Source organism: Alternaria incomplexa (assembly GCF_024043165.1).
Source record: "Alternaria incomplexa strain BMP 0042 chromosome Unknown scaffold_4, whole genome shotgun sequence".
Lineage (NCBI taxonomy): Eukaryota > Fungi > Ascomycota > Dothideomycetes > Pleosporales > Pleosporaceae > Alternaria > Alternaria incomplexa.
This window is the reverse complement of record NW_026249853.1, coordinates 1,612,650-1,630,230: the sequence shown is the minus strand read 5'-3', so window position 1 is coordinate 1,630,230 and position 17,581 is coordinate 1,612,650. Positions and strand designations below refer to the sequence as shown.

Below are 17,581 nucleotides of genomic sequence, written 5' to 3'. Positions count from 1 at the left end.
GACTGATGCGGTGCAATAATGGTTGATTATTAATGTTAGGTAGTCTCGGATCGAGTGTCTCGCCTACCAGCTCAATCGTGCGTTCTAGTAAAGCCCTTCTTGATATCCTGTCGCGCCTCGAGGTACGTCTGTAAAGCTGTGATAGCTGGCAACAGAAGCATGACCACGCTCAAAGTCTGGCCAAACCCCCAGATATTCTCTTCGTCATCTTGCAGTCCGCAAAACTTATCCGGATCCTCTGGCCTTGCAAACTTCTGCGTGAGCACCAAGATGGCGGACAGTATGGCGAGTAGAATCTGAACAACAAACGTGATTGCTGGGTTGAGGAAGAGTTAGTATATGCATTGAAGGCCGAGCCGCGCTGGGGAAAGCGCTCGAAGCGAGAAGCCTTTCTGCTTCTGTGTCGGGTCTGTAAATCGACGTACAAGAGCCTGTAATGACCTTTCCGAGGATGACGATGACGGCGATTCCAGTCCTCTTCCTTCTGGATCGTACAGAATGCACACTAATGCTGTTGAGAAGCCGACAAGAATGAGGAATAGAGGGACCAGGAATGAAAGCCTCTGTACACGACTTCGTACCATAGATGTGCCATCGTCGCCTTCGACGAGGATCGGCGGCATGGCGATCGCGGCAATCATGGAGGTGAGTAGGAAAACAGCGAAGAATACGACGAGTGTGAGGCGTATTTTCGCAATGAGCTTGTACTTGCGGAAGTATTTGCGGAGCGTTATCAGAGCGGCGAGGTGAGAGGAGGAGGATAGCGCACACACGTAGAGGATAAGAACGAAGTGGGAACCTTGCACTCGGAAAGAGCCTTGAGCCACCTGATTGTGTTCTGTCAGCATGGGAAATCTCGATGGAATATCGAGCGTACTTTGATCCATCCGCTCAGAAGTACAGCATAGCCTGTGATGAGTTGTTGATCGCCGAATCCGATGATGAGTGGGTCTAGAAACGGTCGCCACGCATAGTGCTTCTTCCACTCGTTCTCCAAGAAGCGCTCACGGATGTATGTGAGCGGCGCTCGAGGCGTGAAGTGACCTTTCGTATCGAAGGCTTGATCGAGAAGCATAGCGAGGATGGACGCGAACGTGGTCATGAAGCTTGCAATGACAAAGGACAAGACGACCTGCAGTGTTGTCAGCTTGAGCCTAAACTAGATGAATTAGAGTACTTACACCGACGCCAGCAATGTCTGGCTCTGCTCCATTGGCACAATCTCCATCCCAGGTCGCAATACTATCGAATGTGACCCATGGAGGTGCCATACACTGACCGGAAGTTTACAGCTGGACTTGCAGTGATCTAAGAGTCGCGACCGCAATGGTATAAGGTTATGCAAACTGCCCAAACAGGGCATTGCGAGACGCCTTGAAAAATGCTAGTGATAGATGTATGCGAAGATGGAGGGCGTTAGGTAGGTGAGGAGAAGGCGGTGAGAGAGTGAGAGAGGGATCGATGTGCCTGAGGTGAACTGGAAGTACTAGTTCCCAAGGTTGCCGGCATTGTACGTGTCATTCCGAGGCAAGCGTAGGGGAGGAAGGAGCTATCACCGAAGCTCGCGTTGGATGCAACCCGAAAGACCCTGAAACAACAAAAAATCCACGTATCGAGCGCAGATTCTGCGTAGAATGGCTAATGTATGCCGTTCGCTGGGTATCACATTCTATCTATAGAACCTACTTCATTTTTGTTTACTCTTCGCCTTTACACGAGCAGCCAGCTTCTTGATGTCGTCCTCGCCGTCTGCAGCATCTTGCTTAGATTTCTTCGTCTCTCGTCGATGATCTGGCTCGTCTTCGTCCTTGCCTTGCTTTCGCTTCTTGCGGCCCTCTTCTAGCAGCGCCTTCATAGCAGACGTCTCTTTGAACCTTGGGTTTGTAGGATCGATGGCAAACTCATGGCTCTCGTATAGCTTGGCGAAACGGGGATCAGTGGTATCGATCTGGAACTTGTCCTCTACGATGGGAGCGTTCTTCTTCGCTTTCTTGCCCTTCTTCTTAGCCTTCTCCGACTTGACAATCTCGTTCATGTCGAAGTGACGCAGCTTCGAATCGTCTTCGTCTGCCATAAGAAGTTCCAGGTTCGCTCGCTCAGCTGCCGCAGCCTGGTCCTTTTCCTCTTGTTCAGCCTTCTTCTTGGCCTTCTCAGACTTCTTCGACTTGGGCTTGGAGGCTTTCGCAGCTTCTTCGGGATCGGAAGCGAAGAAAGGATCGTTGAACGGATCGTCATCGTCCGCAGCCGCTGGCGCATCGGCCTCCTGCTCGACTGGTGCGTCGGGATCGCGTCCAGCCTTCTTGGCTTCCCACCTCTCTTTACGTTTCGCCTTCCTTTCTTTCTCCTTTCGAACGTATCTCTCCATTGTAGTCTCTTGCAGTGGGATGTCATTTTCGAACACGTCACCGTTGCCAGCTCCGCTAGAAAGGCCTCCCGTGAAAGTGATCTGCATCTCGCTATCCGGCTTTGGGAAGTCGCGATCCCGTTTCGCAGACGCCTTTTTCTTCGTTTTCGAAGATTTGCCGGGTGCCTCCAGTCCCAGAGCCGCCCTGAGATTTGCGGCTTTGTCCATCTTAGCTGCTTCTTCTTCATCCTCGGACGACGACTGGTCAGAGCCCAAATATGCTTGCAGTTCGTTCTCGTCAATCTCCTTGCGTGAGAAAGCACGCTTTTGTACCTCCTTCCGTGTCGCATCATCGGCATCCCAGGTCAGCTTGACCTTTGAGTGTGTGAGCGCATCCGTAGAGAACTCATTAGGCTTGTAACCGTCCGGCAGCTTTGCGCATTCGTCATGGGGATCTTGATCGAAGGTTGTGCCGTCGGGGACAAATCGCAGGTCGAAGAAGTTTGCGCTCGTCAGGTACTCGCGGCCATCAAGGTTGTCGTAGATGGACTTTGCGACGTTCGCGGAAGAGCATGTGATGACGGCATAGTAGTAGCGTAACCGGTCAAGCTGGTAGGCTCGCAACTTGGTGGAGTCGAACTCTTCGCCAGTCTCATCCCCTTGTAACTCTTCCCCGTTTTGTTCCTCGTCGTCCACCTCAGAAGCGTCGGAGTCGTTGTCGAGCGCGCTGATGTTGTTCTTGTCCTTGTTGGACGTTGAAGCGAAGATCTCACGAGGGGGTCCTTCGATTTCTTCTCGTTGTAGGCGCTCCATGCCGAACTCGCTAGGGTATATGACGACGTTGAGAATGCGTCCATCAGCCGGGACGAAGGAGTTTGCTACGGCCATGATGTCGGTGGCCCGTATGTTATCCCAGTCCATGTTGACAGCAGCCAGACGTGCCGAGATGTCGCCCGTTGGGACTTCGTTGTCGTCACCGGCAAGCTCGGTCTGCTCCTCCAGCTCAGCCTCATCCTCTTCGTCGCTCGAGCTTTCGTCGGATGAAGACTCTAGTCCACCGTCTCGGATAGGGTCGAAGCCTTGCTGCTCCACCCTCTGCATCTCCTTCTTGACCGCCTTGTCTCGCTTCTTGTCGGCCGGACGTAATAGCTCGGGCTCGTCCTCCGCTTCATCTTCGTCTTCGTCGTCTTTGTCGTCGCTGTCGGCGTCGTATAGCCGGTCAATGGCCTTTTTGCCAGCCTTCTTGTCCACCTTGCGGCCATATTTGTCGACCGTGGCCTTGTTGTAGAAGTCTGGGTCGCTTTTCAACCGCGAAAATCGTGGGTCAAGCTTGGTCCTGGTGTGCTTCTTCGAGGGGAGTCTGAATTTGGGGTCGGTTTCGAAATTTGCGAATCGCGAGTCGTCTAGATAAGTTTTAGCGCATCGCTCAGCTGTCGCGTGAGTTGCCACCTACCCTTGGGCGCGCTGACGTTTGCACCCTTTACGGGTATCGTCTGTCGCTTGGGGAGAGGCATGGTGGGATGCGTGTGTTGGTGTAAGCGGTGGGCAGTCGCGCGGCGCGGAATTGCAGCTGTGGAACTCGAACTTTTTCTGCCGGGCGGTGGCGGATCGGCGGCGAAGAGCGTGCATTGGATACCGCCGCGGAGGTCAGCGCACGCACGGGCAGGGATTCGGCAGCCCGATCTGGGGAAGCTTTAGCTGCGTCACCCTCGAGAGGGGAAATACATCACACGACTGTTCCGGAAACCTCTCCGCTATCCCAACAACTTCTCCGCGTTCTGAGGAAGCTGACATTGTACACGGATTTCAACATTCACCTCTAGCTGAACATATCTCAGATACACCACCATGTCTCAACTCTCCAGGCTTCTCACGTAAGTTGACCGCTGATTGAGAGCTATCTAGCTTCAGCTTGTACCTAGCGAGATAGCTGATGCTGACCCTGGCTTGCAGTCCTCGCAACATGACATTGTTCACTCTGGCTTCGCTCGGCAGCGGATACTTTGTTGTCAAGTCAAAGACACTCGCCGACAGGCAGAGAGCCCGAGTCGATGGAGACTACACCGTCACGGTCGACAGGTCAGGTACGATTTGTCAATTGCACTGAAATGATGCAGCATGGCTCCGAAACACATAGTTAGCAAAACATACATTGCGCTGACTGCAGACTATAGGTGGCGGCATCTGAGCACGTCAGGAATGACCATCGAACGAAGCGATACAGTTTCTTCCTTTGCACGAACGGCGTTCACTACATTTGCAGCGTTTCAAGCTCGGCGTACTTCTTGACCACGTCGAATACCAACAAAGGGCATAATGCGTATAGATACGACACTCATTCGAATGCTTGTGGATTATCAACAAAGCGAAAACAACAGAATTTCCCACTATTCTCTGTTCGACAAGATGCATGCATCGCGGTGCTTCCATGATGTCCCCGCCTTTTATACGACTACTGCTATGCTTTTTTCGAGTGCGCGACCCTAACAATGGCATGCGATACGAAGAACAGGCTTGAAATGCTCCGAAATAAAATCCTATGCGCCGAACATTAGTTTCAAGTTCTCTCGTACCCGTCGGGCGACCCGCATCCGTTGGTAATTACGATTGGCCCACCTGCCCGATGCTAAATATAACCCACTCAGCCTCAATCGAGAATACCCTGAACACGACAACAGAGATGAAAATAGTATGACGTCCTTTCGTACCTTCGGAGCGCCAAAGATCCGCCACTGAGCATATCCACCTTCAATCTGTCAAATGTTAACCGCTTCCTTGTTGGGCCCACTGCTGGCTCAGCCTTTGCGGAAGTTGTTGTCAGCCGTCTTTCTGAATCCAGCCAATGAGGCCAGACTCCATCAGCATTGATCATGAGGTTTCTCGAATACGGGATCAGGACAGCCGTCCAGGCTTATGTCACCGCTTTTACTTATAGAAAGACTTTCCATCCGTGCGCCAGAATGGTGGAGCTGCGAATAGATATCGTAGGCCCTTTCGCCTGACGGGAATCTCACTCAACCACTCCTAAGTTCTCTTTGTGCAGCTTCATACACCTGCTGACGGTTATCCGCTCTCACATCTACTCGTGCGATCACACATCGATGTCTTGCTGATATACTTACCACTCTTGATCCGAACGCGCAACACAATTGTCAACATGGGTTATCACGATGTCGCTGGGCATGAAAGACAAAAGCCTAGGCAAAAGAACGAGATGCCAGCACCATGTCAATCGAATATGTTGGCGGCAGCAAGTCATGTCCGCAGACTATTCGAGAGCAAGAAGTTCACTTATGCTGTCATGGGTGAGCTTGCTTTACTTTGCTTAGGACATAGGTGTGAGGTACGGAATATCTTTATTGCGTACGACGACAAAGACTGCAATCGGATCAAGAAGAAACTAGAGGGGGATCGGCGGTAGGTGATATTTACTTCCCTCGGAGATGACAGGCTGACAGCGACAGTATACAACTGCCAGAGGGCCTAAGTCCTTTGTCTCCCTCCAAGATACTAGTACAAACCGGACCTAGCTTCTTAGATACCGCATGTACAAATCCAGCGATAATAGAAGTGACTCTAGTACCATCTGGTCAGTCAAACCTGAGCCCGTTGTGGCATCCTGCTAATCGTGCGCAGGCTCATACGAGACACCGCCCAGCGGGAACCTTGCGAATAACCTCGTACTATTGAGCCTCCGAGCCGATGGGGTGTTGAAAACATTTTACGCGTTGAACATGCTATATCTCGTCAGAACACTGCTCCACTTCTGTCAGATTCGCAGTCTAGCCTGGGAACCACGGGAGGGTGTTTTGTTCCTATGCCAACTCTACAGGACCCAAGTAGAGGCGATCCGCTGTCACTTGCAACCGAAAATCGTTGAAGAAAACTTCTTGCGTACAGCCTTCCTCAACAAGCTTCCCGTTCAAGAGCAACGCAAATGCTACCAAACATTGCTGGCGCAGGAGCCTCCATCACTCAAGACGTTAGCCCCTTCGCAACCCGACGTAACCCACCCTCGATCGCATTCCGCTTCTGGAGTTACAAGGTCTCAGGGAATTGAGCGCGCCTCATTACCAGACTTTCTATGTCCACCGCAATCACAGAACGTCAAGTCATCACATGTGCATTCGGCACAGACGACCCCAAAACTTGTACAACCTACGCAGACATCTCCACAAACAACGTTTGCGTCAAAAGACTCAGCATCCAGATATCGCGTAGTCAGTGCTCCAAATAGCAGACGCACCAGTCCTACAGACCCTCGGTTTACGGCGAACCCACAAGCTCAGGCATCCAGTAATAAGCAGCTCAAGCTACAAATCCCTCTATCTTCCCAGCACCAACGCGCGTTCTCTCATTCAATCACCAACATCGATCCACTCGCGGTACATCAAGTAGGACAGCAGTGCATCAAATCGCGACCTGTCTCTACAGGTACCCGCATAGCCCAGCCTCCAACGAAACATGCGCCCATGGTCCCAAACCCGCCGATGCCCGGTACTAGTTCCAGATATCAGATTCCGCGCAAGAACCCTCCACAAAACTCAAATGTCCCCATGCCAGAGCAACGGTCGAGCAGACTTCATGTGGTGAATCCTGATGGCGAAGCACCATCATGCGACAAGTCGCAAAGAGAGACGCAAAAACTGCATCTTGTGGGATCCGAAGGGGTACATCAGTCACCGCTTACTTCACGCAGGGCATCAACAGCCATCAACAAAACCCATACGGCATCGAATACTTCGCTTCCAGCCTTCGAAGTCAACGGAACACCACCACCCAACGACATCCTCGCGGAGCTCTCAGCAAACATCGATGCCGCGCTTCAAGTTAGCAATCACCCGTGCACCTCTCCTCCACCGGCGACAATACAACCACAGGAGATGAACAGGCCGTTGGTGCCGCGCGCACACTCTGCTCCACTCAATACGTTGCCAGCAAGTCTTTCAATCGGCAACGCATCTCACCGTCACTCCACCACGCCACAGACTTCTACCCCAGCCGGTTCCATAACGCGCACGAACGCATTAAGATACTCACAACAACAACCTTCAGCACCCAGTCTTGCGTCAATCATCAGCGACGGGCTTGCATCGCCGACTCTTACGCCAGCACCTTTATCATTCTACAAAGCATATCAGCCATCATCTGCGCCTGCATCACCACCGAATTTGGACATGTCACCGCTGGATAGCGCGTGTGCTGAATATAATTCTCAGTTCGCCAACTTCGGTCAGGTAAAGGATGTAGATGGTATGGGACATTACTTTGCCACGCATAACCACAGCAAGAGTTTCGACTCGAGCCAGTTAGCCATGGAGTATCGGGCGGCATTGCCAGAATTCGAGGATGGGTATGGAGGCAGGTAGAAAGAATATCTTCATGTTGATACATGTGAGGGGAGCGATCAACAGCGTCATTGTACCATGATAATCATCCTCAATTACGACACTGCCCAGTGATACCACAGAGGGGGGTATATGTCATATTAAACAGCATTTCCAATCACATTCCTCCGCCTCCATGCATGTGACGAGAACCGTATTTACAATGGTACATCCTCCATCATCTGCATAGCGCCCTCCCTCCCAACTGTAATAATGACATCACCCAGCGTCTTCGTCGAGAAGCCCGCTTCCGAGTATCGGAAGTAGTAGTCCCATTTCCTCTTGAAAATCTCCGCGCCTTCATTGTCCATTCCCTCCTTAGCCTTCTCCTTGATAAGCTGCAGCTTGATCTTGCTCTCCCAGTTGTCCAAGAATTCTTCACGCCATAACCGCAGCGCCTTCGCGTAGTGAGGACCGATGTTTTCTATGCTGTCGACGACGAGCGAGCCGCCTGAAGCGGTTTGTATGCTGGCGACAAGTTCGGAAACGGCGGGCAGATGGCCACCGGGGAAAATGTATCGGCGGATGAAGTCGTCGGATTTGGCGTACGCTTCGTAGCGCGCATCGGGCATCGTTATGCATTGGAAGCATGCTACACCGCCCTCCTTCTTGAGAAGCTTGTCTATGCACTTGAAGTAAGTAACCAGATATTCCTTGCCCACAGCTTCCAGCATCTCGATCGATACGGCCTTGTCAAAGGGCCCTGTTTCTGGCACCTCGAGACTTCGGTAATCGCATAGAAGCACTGTGATCTTGTCCGACATGCCAGCTTCTCGTATCCGCTCTTCTGCCAGCTCTTTTTGCTCAATCGAGAGGGTGAGAGATGTGACCCTGCAGCCTGTCCGTTGTACAGCACGCATGGCGAAGCTACCCCACCCTGTGCCGATCTCCAAAACGTGATCTGTCCCCTTGATGTGTGTGTTATCGATGAAGCGATCGAGCTTTCGCATTTGTGCGTCGTAGAGGCTTTCGCTTGCGGATTTCGGGTTCGATTTCGGTAGCCATATCGGGCACGAGTAGGTCATGTCTTGGGAGAGGAAGGCGGCGAACATTTCGTTGGAGATGTCGTAATGTGCGGAGATGTTGAGGCGCGCGTTTTTGAGGTTGTTGCTGCCTCGTACCAAGCCGGCGAGGCCAGAGGAAATGGCGGAGGTGAAAGTTGAGCCATTGGAGAGGTAATTACGGTTCAGGATGAAGAGCTATAAATGTAAGCTGGATGCGTGTAACCGAGCTCAGTCCCTGCAGCAGCTTACCTCGAAGAATTTCGTCAGGTCCGGAGTTGTGAATTCTCCCAGCATATAGCTTTCTGCGAAACCCTGGCACCTATCAGCGCGAGCTCTTTCGGATGGTTATGAGTGTTTTGGGGCGCACCATGTCCGCAAACAGTGCCAATCGCACCCAGAACTTCTCGTCGAGCACGTTGAGGAAAGCGATTGGGAGTCCTTCTTTGTCAGATCCAAACGCCGCAGTAGCCTTGCTCGAGCCGCCCTCAAACAACACCAGCTTGCCATGCTTTAGGTTCTGAAATTGCGAAAGAGTGCCATTTTTGCATAGATTCACCAGTGGTCCCCAGGCTTGCGATGTGACTGGACTAAGTAGTGAAGACACAGCTCCCGTCACAGAGCTTATAATCGCCATACTTCAAGATGTGTGCGATTCGCGCAAGCCTTGAAGGTTCAATTGGAGGGTCCTCGAGGGCAAAGTAGGGGTACTGGACAATTCCTAGTCGGGAGAAGCGTGGCTTCAACGCGATTCGCGGGATGAGGGTGTCTCAAACGACTGAGCTTGGTCACACGATAGGAAGCTGCAGAGTGGGCTGGCGGTGGAGGGAAATTAGTGCGTCAATCGTCCAAAAGCAATGCGACAATGGTATCGTGAACGCGCCTGGAAGCAAAACTGAGAAGAAAGTCGAGTAACGGAAGCTGTTCGGCTAGTACATGGCGCCAGAGTGCATTTGAGAGTCCAGGTAGCTCGCCGTCATATCGCCGGAACGGCCGAAAGCCGACACGGTGCGTCCGGTTGCGCCGTTTCGAAGCCATGCGTGTTGCATTCTGTCTGAGGTGCAGTATCGGGCGAGGAAACCTTGCCAATTCGAGTGATCTATGACGCCGTCGATCCGCCTTAAAATCGCGAACGGCGTAAGATCAATGTAATCCTTACATGCTCGCGGAGTTCGAGGCCATCCGAATGGCAGCCGGTGCAATACGCCGTCGTATTCATATCCGTTCCTGGCATCTGGCTGCTAGTACGTGTGCTCAGGTAGTGGTGGAATAGAACGTTGGTGGGTGAAGTACAGCCGCGGTGCAGGGTCCATAGAAATGTTCCGCCGGCATGCGTGAGAGGGGCAAGTTATGCAGGGGCACAACTCATCACGCGTCTCAGCCTTGCAATCGCAGGTCTACTTCGAGTCAAGACGGCCAGCGATAACAGGTCGTATCTTCTGGAGCTCTCCATGAGCGCTGCGGGCCTTAGAACTCTGTATCGTAGGCAGCACCTGACCGATCGGTGAATCTACAGCCACGGCGGCCGCGGGCTCCGAGCTGCACTAGAGGGGACCTGGAAGGCGTGAACTTGGCGACGGCAGACTGTTGTGATGACCGGAATTGAGTAATGGAGGGAAGACGGATGGGGAGCTCATTATATCAAGCCAAGACCGTGTGCTTGCCTGCGGTTCCGTCGTCATTGTGAGCTCGTGAGCACCCCATCAGAGGGTGGTCCGTGCTCCGCGGAGACACGCTACGCCGCGTCGACGCGTGCTCCGTAGACCACCGTTCACATGCTGCACTCCGGCATACTTCCATACAATCAAATTAGGATTCGCTGAAAACTTGAGAGATTACTTTTGAGTTCACCATACACGGAAACGTCGACGTCAAAAAGCCATCAACATGCTGTCGATTCAATCCTCCAAACCTCAAAAATGCACACCAAATCTGCTCCCCGCGCGGATAAACCACAATGGACCCATCAACGATGCGGAACGATACTGGAAGCCAGAAACAGATGACAAAGGTAACCCTCAAACCTCATATTGGCGGCATGAACACTAGATCTGACATCCATCTAGGAAAGCGACACGCATACTTCCGCGGTCGACACCTCCACGGCACGACGCTTCCTCTTCCTCAGAACTACACCGGCGCCATCCTACATGTGACCGATAAGCAATTACCGCAAACGCAGACACAACAGCAGCCTGCAGACGAGGACGACGAAGACGCTGAGGTGGAAGAGAGCATGCCCGTGGAGGTCAAGATAGCGGAACAAGTAGGAGAGTTCGACGAGGTCATAATATGGGGTCATGGTGGCGAGGTGGATGGAAGTGGAGACGCCTTGGTTAGAGGAATGAACGAATGGGTCGGGTTTGCAGAAAGCATGCATGTTGACGAGGAAGAGGAAGATGGGGATACAAAACCGGAGAAAAAGAGCGCCTAGGACAATGTCTTGGAGTTGTAAAGGTCATATCGGATTGGGAAGATAGTATGGTAGGATGGCGTTGGATAAAGATACCCACAATGCCAGAAGGTTCAGGTCGAATTTGCTCACACGTTCGCCTCAGGTCCCCGTGAGATCCGAAGCTGTTTTCCCAGCCTACGCGCCTGGACGATCCCCATAACTGGCTCCCCAATTCGCCCAACGAAGTTCTGTATCGTCTCGCGTCCAATCCGAGCCCTGTTTTGCACCGCGACCGCATCATTCACGTATCTTGTCCACAGAGACATGCACAGCAACATCCCACATGACAAAGACATCATGCAGCGACCTGATGTCCCGCAACGTCGCCGGCGCATTCACGTCAGCCGCATTCGCAATCTCTTCACGTCGCCTGTCCAATATCCAGAAACGAAGCCGGCCCATGTGCGGCCTTGCGTATTTGTTCCACATCTTGTTGACCCCCTCGGCCAGCACATTGAGCCTTTGCTTCTCTTCGACCGGGTTGGTATTGGCGCTGGGTTGTAAGTGTACGTTGACGTAGTTGGACCAGACACGTTGGTATCCGAGCGTCATATACTGCGTGTCTGAGTCGGTGTGGCCACCCCCGGTAGCCTTCTAGGCGAGATGGAAGGTTACTAGGACTAGGAATGGGGTCGTGCCGAAGAGACGTGCGTGGAGGGCCGTGAGTGCATGGGAAAGCTCTCGCTTTTGGTATCTGCTGAGGAAGTGAACGTGGTGGATTTCGTAGTGTGGCATCGCGGAGTCTGGTTCGCGTTGATACGTAGAGGCAATCGTGGCAGCGGTCGAAAAACAGGTAAGAAGGCGGCACGCGACCTTCGTTCTAGTAAACCAAGGATGGTGAGAATTTCGGGTGTACGGCGGCTAGGCGAATGAACCTCCGCGTGTTAGGATGATGATGGGGTTAAGAACCCATAGGTAGAAGGTTGATACCTAGTGTTTTGGTAACGGCAATCCGACGTATGATCTGTCGTTCGATCTCCATACCAGGCTCGTTTCCTGCTCGTGGAAGGTATCGTTGCAGTCGCCATGGTGTTGTCCCGTCACTCTTTCCCGTAATCTTCACTCACGCCTTCCCAGCTGTTAGACCCACCCATCCTGTGCACCACCGACCTACGCGTCTTCTTCCCACCAAAAATCATCATGGAGCTTCAATATCTGACCTAGCTAGACACGCATGTCGGACTCTCTTTACCAATTCGTCAGGTCAGGGTTCTTGACGGTTCGGCTCAATGCGCCCCGCTCCTCAGCGATTAACCGCGCGGCGGACTCAGATCTGGGTTCAAAACATCCCACGTGCTCGCCACAACGTTGCGCAAACCCAACGATGGGCCGACAGAACGACTGTGGGTCAGGTACAGGCCGGCACATCATTTTTCGGTACTTGACGGGCGGGAACGGTCGATCTCAGGATCTATAGCAAGGGAGGGGTGAAGTAGAGCCGAATGCATGGGGCTCTCATTTTACACATGGTAGCTGTTACGGTAGACTTCTACTCAATCATGACCCTTCACACGAATACGCAACGCAATGTAAGTTTGCATTCATATGCATCCTCAGTACAACGTGCCGCAACCTCATAATTTCGACTCCCCGTCACCTTTCATGCCAGTGTCTGAGAAGTCTACGAAGCTCTCCTCGCCGCTGAAATGCCTGTCATCATCGCTCGTTAGCCACTTGCCGTGACGTAAGGTTACGGGGTCATCGGGAGGTGCTCGTCAATTCGGGTGTGTGGGAGCTGAATGTTGAGAAGCGTCGACGCGATACCCCAACCGTGTGTTGTAGGTTCTGACCTTGGCCAGTCTTTCCTGTGATAGGGAAAGAACCTGGATGTTATAAGGACGCAGCACGAGATAAAACGACAAAGAAACAGCATTGCACTTACCAGCCTCTCTCCGCACCACCCGAGAGGAAGGATGTTTCGGAGTTTAGTTCGCAAGTCCAGTTTCCTGCGACGCCCTTCTCTTGGTCGGCCGATCTTCTTACGTACTTTGACAGGCCAGCAGTGAAGCACTGGAAATCATCTTCATCAGGGTTTTCTGGCATCTGTCCAGTGAGTACCCGACCGGCTGCTATCATAGTCGCGGCATGAGTGCACAGCAACACAGTCTTTGGCTGTTCGGGGTCGTTGTCTAGAGTTGTGACAATGTGATCAAGTGCGTTCCTGACACGCTCATGGAGCTCAACGATCATCTCGCCGTTGGACCCTGGCATATGTACAGATGCATACTCATCGTCAAGGTTCTGGAAGTGAGGTGTCAGGAGCTCGAGGTGCGGCGGAGTAGGATGTTCGAAATGTGCACGTCCAAAGAACTCGCTATTACGCACTCGTCAGCACAGTACCTACCTCTGTGTCACTCAGTATGCACGAACCCAATACCGCGATCGATCCGTATCCTTCCTTTTGCCTTGCCCTCCTTGAATAGCTTATCACTAAACGGCTTGAGCGTCTGCAGACACCTGTAGAAGGGGCTAGAATAGATTCTGTCCACTGGCGGTTCGATCTTGCTCAGGTACTCGGCTAACTCCTTGCTCTGCTCCACCCCTTTCGACGTAAGAGGCGGATCAGTGGGGATTCCGGTCGGGGTCGCCATGGATGCGGTGTAGATACCCGTTTGGGGGTCTACGGACCAGTTGGCGCGAAACTAGATACCCCGGAGGACACGTTAGAAGAATGCTATGCTAGGGGAAAGATCTGCATGTGCGAGTGTGAAGGGTGGCGTTTCATGTGATACACGCGAAGGCGTAGGCAAGCGACATGTTTGCGGAGGTGATGCAAGGACGGAGATGGCTCAGAAGTAGCTGCCTGAAACGGAAGAGTTCCCTCGACTACAGTGTAAAAGCATCGGAGGGCGTGAAGTGCGGTGACGGAGGTTAGCTTAATACGTACCGCGTGCCGGACGATGTAGATGACCTCTATCATGGTTCCGTTGTCTTGTCACTCCGAGAGAGTTTGTGTACCGTAGAAGTTTATTTGATCGTGCGCTGTGCTTGCCGTTGGGAGTACGAGATGGTTCTGGGATGAAGGGGGTAGGCGCTCGCAAGTTACCTCGGTAACTTTACCTTTTCGGGACGCTTTTCGAGGTCTCAACGTTGGTGATTAGAAAATTGGTACGCTGTGTCGAGTGCAAATGGAGGGACTTTACAGATGCTGTTGGTATTTGGCTGCATCTAGCGGCTACAGTCTGGGCTTTGTAGTACTACTGCACGTTTGACAGTCGCATGGAGATTCACAATACCTAGGTACTGCTTCCGTGCAACAAACCTCAAGGGCTCGTTATACCCAGGTAAACAAATATCCGTCAACTTAGACAATCACCCAGCACGTGCCGCAAACTCTCGCAAATTCAGCAAAGGTCATCGATATCGAGATTTCCGGCGTCCGACAATGAGCCACTCACGCAGCATTCCTATCATCGGTCAGGCCCCCACGCTCGAGCCGTGCCTAAGCGCTTCCAGCATTGACATGCGCTTACGCGAACTTCACATGCGCATGCACATGCGACAGAACTGCAGGACCTCGTACTTTTGCAGTCGTAGCTCAGGAACGAGCCAGCATCTAAACAACGCGCACCCTATGTCGCTACTCCTTACGGTATGCGCAAGCGCAGCGCAGGGGCACTTTGCATGTGCGCGTCGCTCGTTGGTGGTATGCTGATGCGCAAGCCACGTCAATGCAACATTGGAACGGTTGTAACGTGTTTTGGCCGGGGTGTTTGGAATAGACTCAAATCCTGCAGGAATACGAAGGACCTGGCGGACGGAACACCGCTATAGTGAACGATAGTGGTGACGGGTTGGTCCTTATCCTTGCTGTTCATCTGCGCTTCCGAGTATCTCCACAGTACAGCGGGCTTCCGTGTTCACATGCTGTTTATACCCGCGACTAGCGAGATGTTTCCTGGGGCCAGAAGCGCTGTCACGATAGCGGCAGAGAAAGCGATGATTGTGGTACATGGACTAAACTCCTTCCCAGGTGACCAGGTTACGCCTGGGCGGGGTTACAGGTGTCTCGGTATCATGTAGCCTGCTTGTAGAGGGTGTGCGAGGTGGATACACCATCGCAAAGCTGCATCGAAATGAAACCGGGAAGATTCTCGCACTTGTGTAGTCGAGCTGTGGCAGTCGGTCACATCCGGTCGCGATGATCCAGTTCTTCGGCCGCTATCAGCGATGGTTACGATCGATCGCATCGCCCAGTGCTTGCCTGAGCAAGCAAGCACCTGCCTTCTTGAATCGCATTCGAAACCCTAGAGGGCTTGATCCTGGCGACGATGCTGCAAGCCATCGGTGATCACCAGACGGATACAATGGTTTATTACCGCAGTGCCATCCAAGGTCTGCCTTGAAACGTCCAAGGGTAGCAACAATGTAGCGCTGGCTTGACTCGGAGCAAATACGTCGAGAGCCTGGGGATAATCAGCGTAAAGTTCGACTACTGGACAAAACTAGCGGCAATCCGTCTCCATCAGGTTGGATTCCAGGGTTCATTTGGTAAGAACGCGTCTGTGCGAGCAGCTGGTACGCTTCCAAGCTTCTGCCAGAAGGATAGAACTCCGGCCAGTCCCGACGTGCCGTAGAGACACCGCTTGTCGGGACCGGGACGGGATCCTTGAAACTTGTATTGAATGTTCATGCGTACTGTCCAGGAAGCATATGTGAATGAACTCCACAGCCACGGAAGAGTATTGCAGCGTACACTTAGGTTTCTAAGGGTGCTGGGACTGGATCCCACAGCTACGTAAAAAACCAGTGACGCACTGTCGTAGTCAAGATCAAAGCCCCGGACTCCACCATGAGACAGCTGGGATTCGAGATGACTTCCTCCACGATTCAGGAAGTGGTCGCGTCACTGCTGCCCAAGAATCTGACAGCCGCCGGCCCAAGCGTTGCAATCACATAGTACTGACGGCGCAACGAAGACGGGATGGCAGTGAAGTACCAGACCGAATTGAGCAAGACCGGGCCAGACGCCATCATAGCTAAGTGATTAGTACATGGCACATGCTCTCAGTTTTCTCGGCGTGCATCAGTGGGAGGGGTACTACATGTCAGGGGTCATGTTGGTATCGTGTAAAGATCAAAAGATGCCGTAGACCGATGTAACGCAACAGTTGTTCATGGCCGGGCGGCCCCGAAGGACAAATGCGCGGACTTTCCAGCAGATGCGCATGTACTGTTGAGCGTAGGAATTTTTCTTGCGCGGCCAATCAACACCAAGCCTGCGCGAATTAATGAACGGCTCAGCGCTAAGCCCTGCAGCTGCAGGCAGACGAAGCTAAAGCGCTTCTAGAAGCTCGTGCTGGCATCCTGTAGCGTTTCCGTTACTGACAGAATCAAGGTCCATGAAGCTGGTGGTTGATGTCATTCAATACCTATGCGCCATCATGGCACTGCATGTCAGTGTTCCTTCGTTTGCTTTCACGTGTTACCATTGATTGGGTAGCCGATTCTCACGTGTGTAGTGCATTGGCTATCGCTTCGTCACATGCGCGTCCTGCTAGTCTGAAGGGCGGCTGTGACAGTGCGCATGGAAGACGCATGGATGGCTGATCTCGAGTTGCAGCATGATCGACGCCCGGATGCATGTATGTGGGGGCGTCTCTCATACCTTAACAGCTTCTTGAACCCACTACGGCCAATTGACCCACATCTAGTAAACACGAGGCTATGATGAACACAGATCCAAAGCGGAGTGGTAGCTTCGAGATGTCGCCACAAAAGCAAACATCCCGCACGGGTATCTAGGGGATTGACGTGGGATAAACAGGGCGATTTTATGCACTTCGCAAAGTGTTCGCCGATCATCCTCATAGACCCCATGCCGTTGATGCCGATGGTTTCGTTGCAGCTTACTATCGGAGACAGCCAGGTTCCGATAATAGGTATCATGGCAGCCGCTACACTGTATTTGCAGAACAAGGAAGAAGCAAATAGACAGCCGCGCAGGAGTCGCCTTATTAGGTGGGCATCTGACTGGGGCGCCACACGAAATCATGCCAATGTAGTGAGCACCATGGTGGAATAGTAGCCGATAGCAACGGGGATGGGAGTGGTCGATGGGGATTGAGAGCAGACGGATGAGTGACGTAACAGAGGAATTAAAGACTAAATTATATGGCGTATTAAGAGCGAGCGGTCTTGGGGCGCGATTGTAATACCAGTCGACTATTGGGGATTCCAAACGTCGACGAGAATATGCGCGCTATTTTTGCATGGTGCTGTGTAAAGGATATTCATCAGCGCCCGCCGCGTGTTGGCGCGTTGAAGTCTTCCCAGTCTTTCCTAGCTTCTTCTCAGTGACAAAGACACGCAACGCGATGAGGTACCTGACAATCAAGAAGATGATAATTGCGGCGACCAGAATACCCACTATGTACGCTCCGACTAGCCCAGA

The 17,581-nt window shown here is 52.5% G+C and overlaps 5 protein-coding genes across 5 annotated transcripts; 1 reads left to right on the top strand and 4 right to left on the bottom strand.

The window, feature by feature from the left end:
- Positions 1-71: 71 nt before the first annotated feature.
- Positions 72-1,271, bottom strand: J4E90_003765 (uncharacterized protein; the record flags this gene model as incomplete). The annotated part of the gene is made up of 4 exons (XM_051433332.1): positions 72-296; positions 582-827; positions 878-1,132; positions 1,182-1,271. 4 exons carry the CDS (start codon positions 1,269-1,271, stop codon positions 72-74), a joined length of 816 nt encoding a protein of 271 aa, XP_051293230.1.
- A 416-nt stretch (positions 1,272-1,687) lies between these two features.
- On the bottom strand, positions 1,688-3,858 carry J4E90_003764 (uncharacterized protein; the record flags this gene model as incomplete). Its single annotated transcript, XM_051433331.1, has 2 exons — positions 1,688-3,747; positions 3,798-3,858. 2 exons carry the CDS (start codon positions 3,856-3,858, stop codon positions 1,688-1,690), a joined length of 2,121 nt encoding a protein of 706 aa, XP_051293229.1.
- Positions 3,859-7,889: 4,031 nt separating this feature from the next.
- Positions 7,890-9,369, bottom strand: J4E90_003763 (uncharacterized protein; the record flags this gene model as incomplete). Its single annotated transcript, XM_051433330.1, has 3 exons — positions 7,890-8,930; positions 8,985-9,047; positions 9,103-9,369. 3 exons carry the CDS (start codon positions 9,367-9,369, stop codon positions 7,890-7,892), a joined length of 1,371 nt encoding a protein of 456 aa, XP_051293228.1.
- A 1,320-nt stretch (positions 9,370-10,689) lies between these two features.
- J4E90_003762 (uncharacterized protein) lies at positions 10,690-11,166 on the top strand (the record flags this gene model as incomplete). The annotated part of the gene is made up of 1 exon (XM_051433329.1): positions 10,690-11,166. The coding sequence occupies one exon, from the start codon at positions 10,690-10,692 to the stop codon at positions 11,164-11,166; it is 477 nt and encodes a 158-aa protein (XP_051293227.1).
- A 1,595-nt stretch (positions 11,167-12,761) lies between these two features.
- Positions 12,762-13,778, bottom strand: J4E90_003761 (uncharacterized protein; the record flags this gene model as incomplete). The annotated part of the gene is made up of 3 exons (XM_051433328.1): positions 12,762-12,837; positions 13,070-13,501; positions 13,558-13,778. The coding sequence occupies 3 exons, from the start codon at positions 13,776-13,778 to the stop codon at positions 12,762-12,764; spliced, it is 729 nt and encodes a 242-aa protein (XP_051293226.1).
- Positions 13,779-17,581: the final 3,803 nt, after the last annotated feature.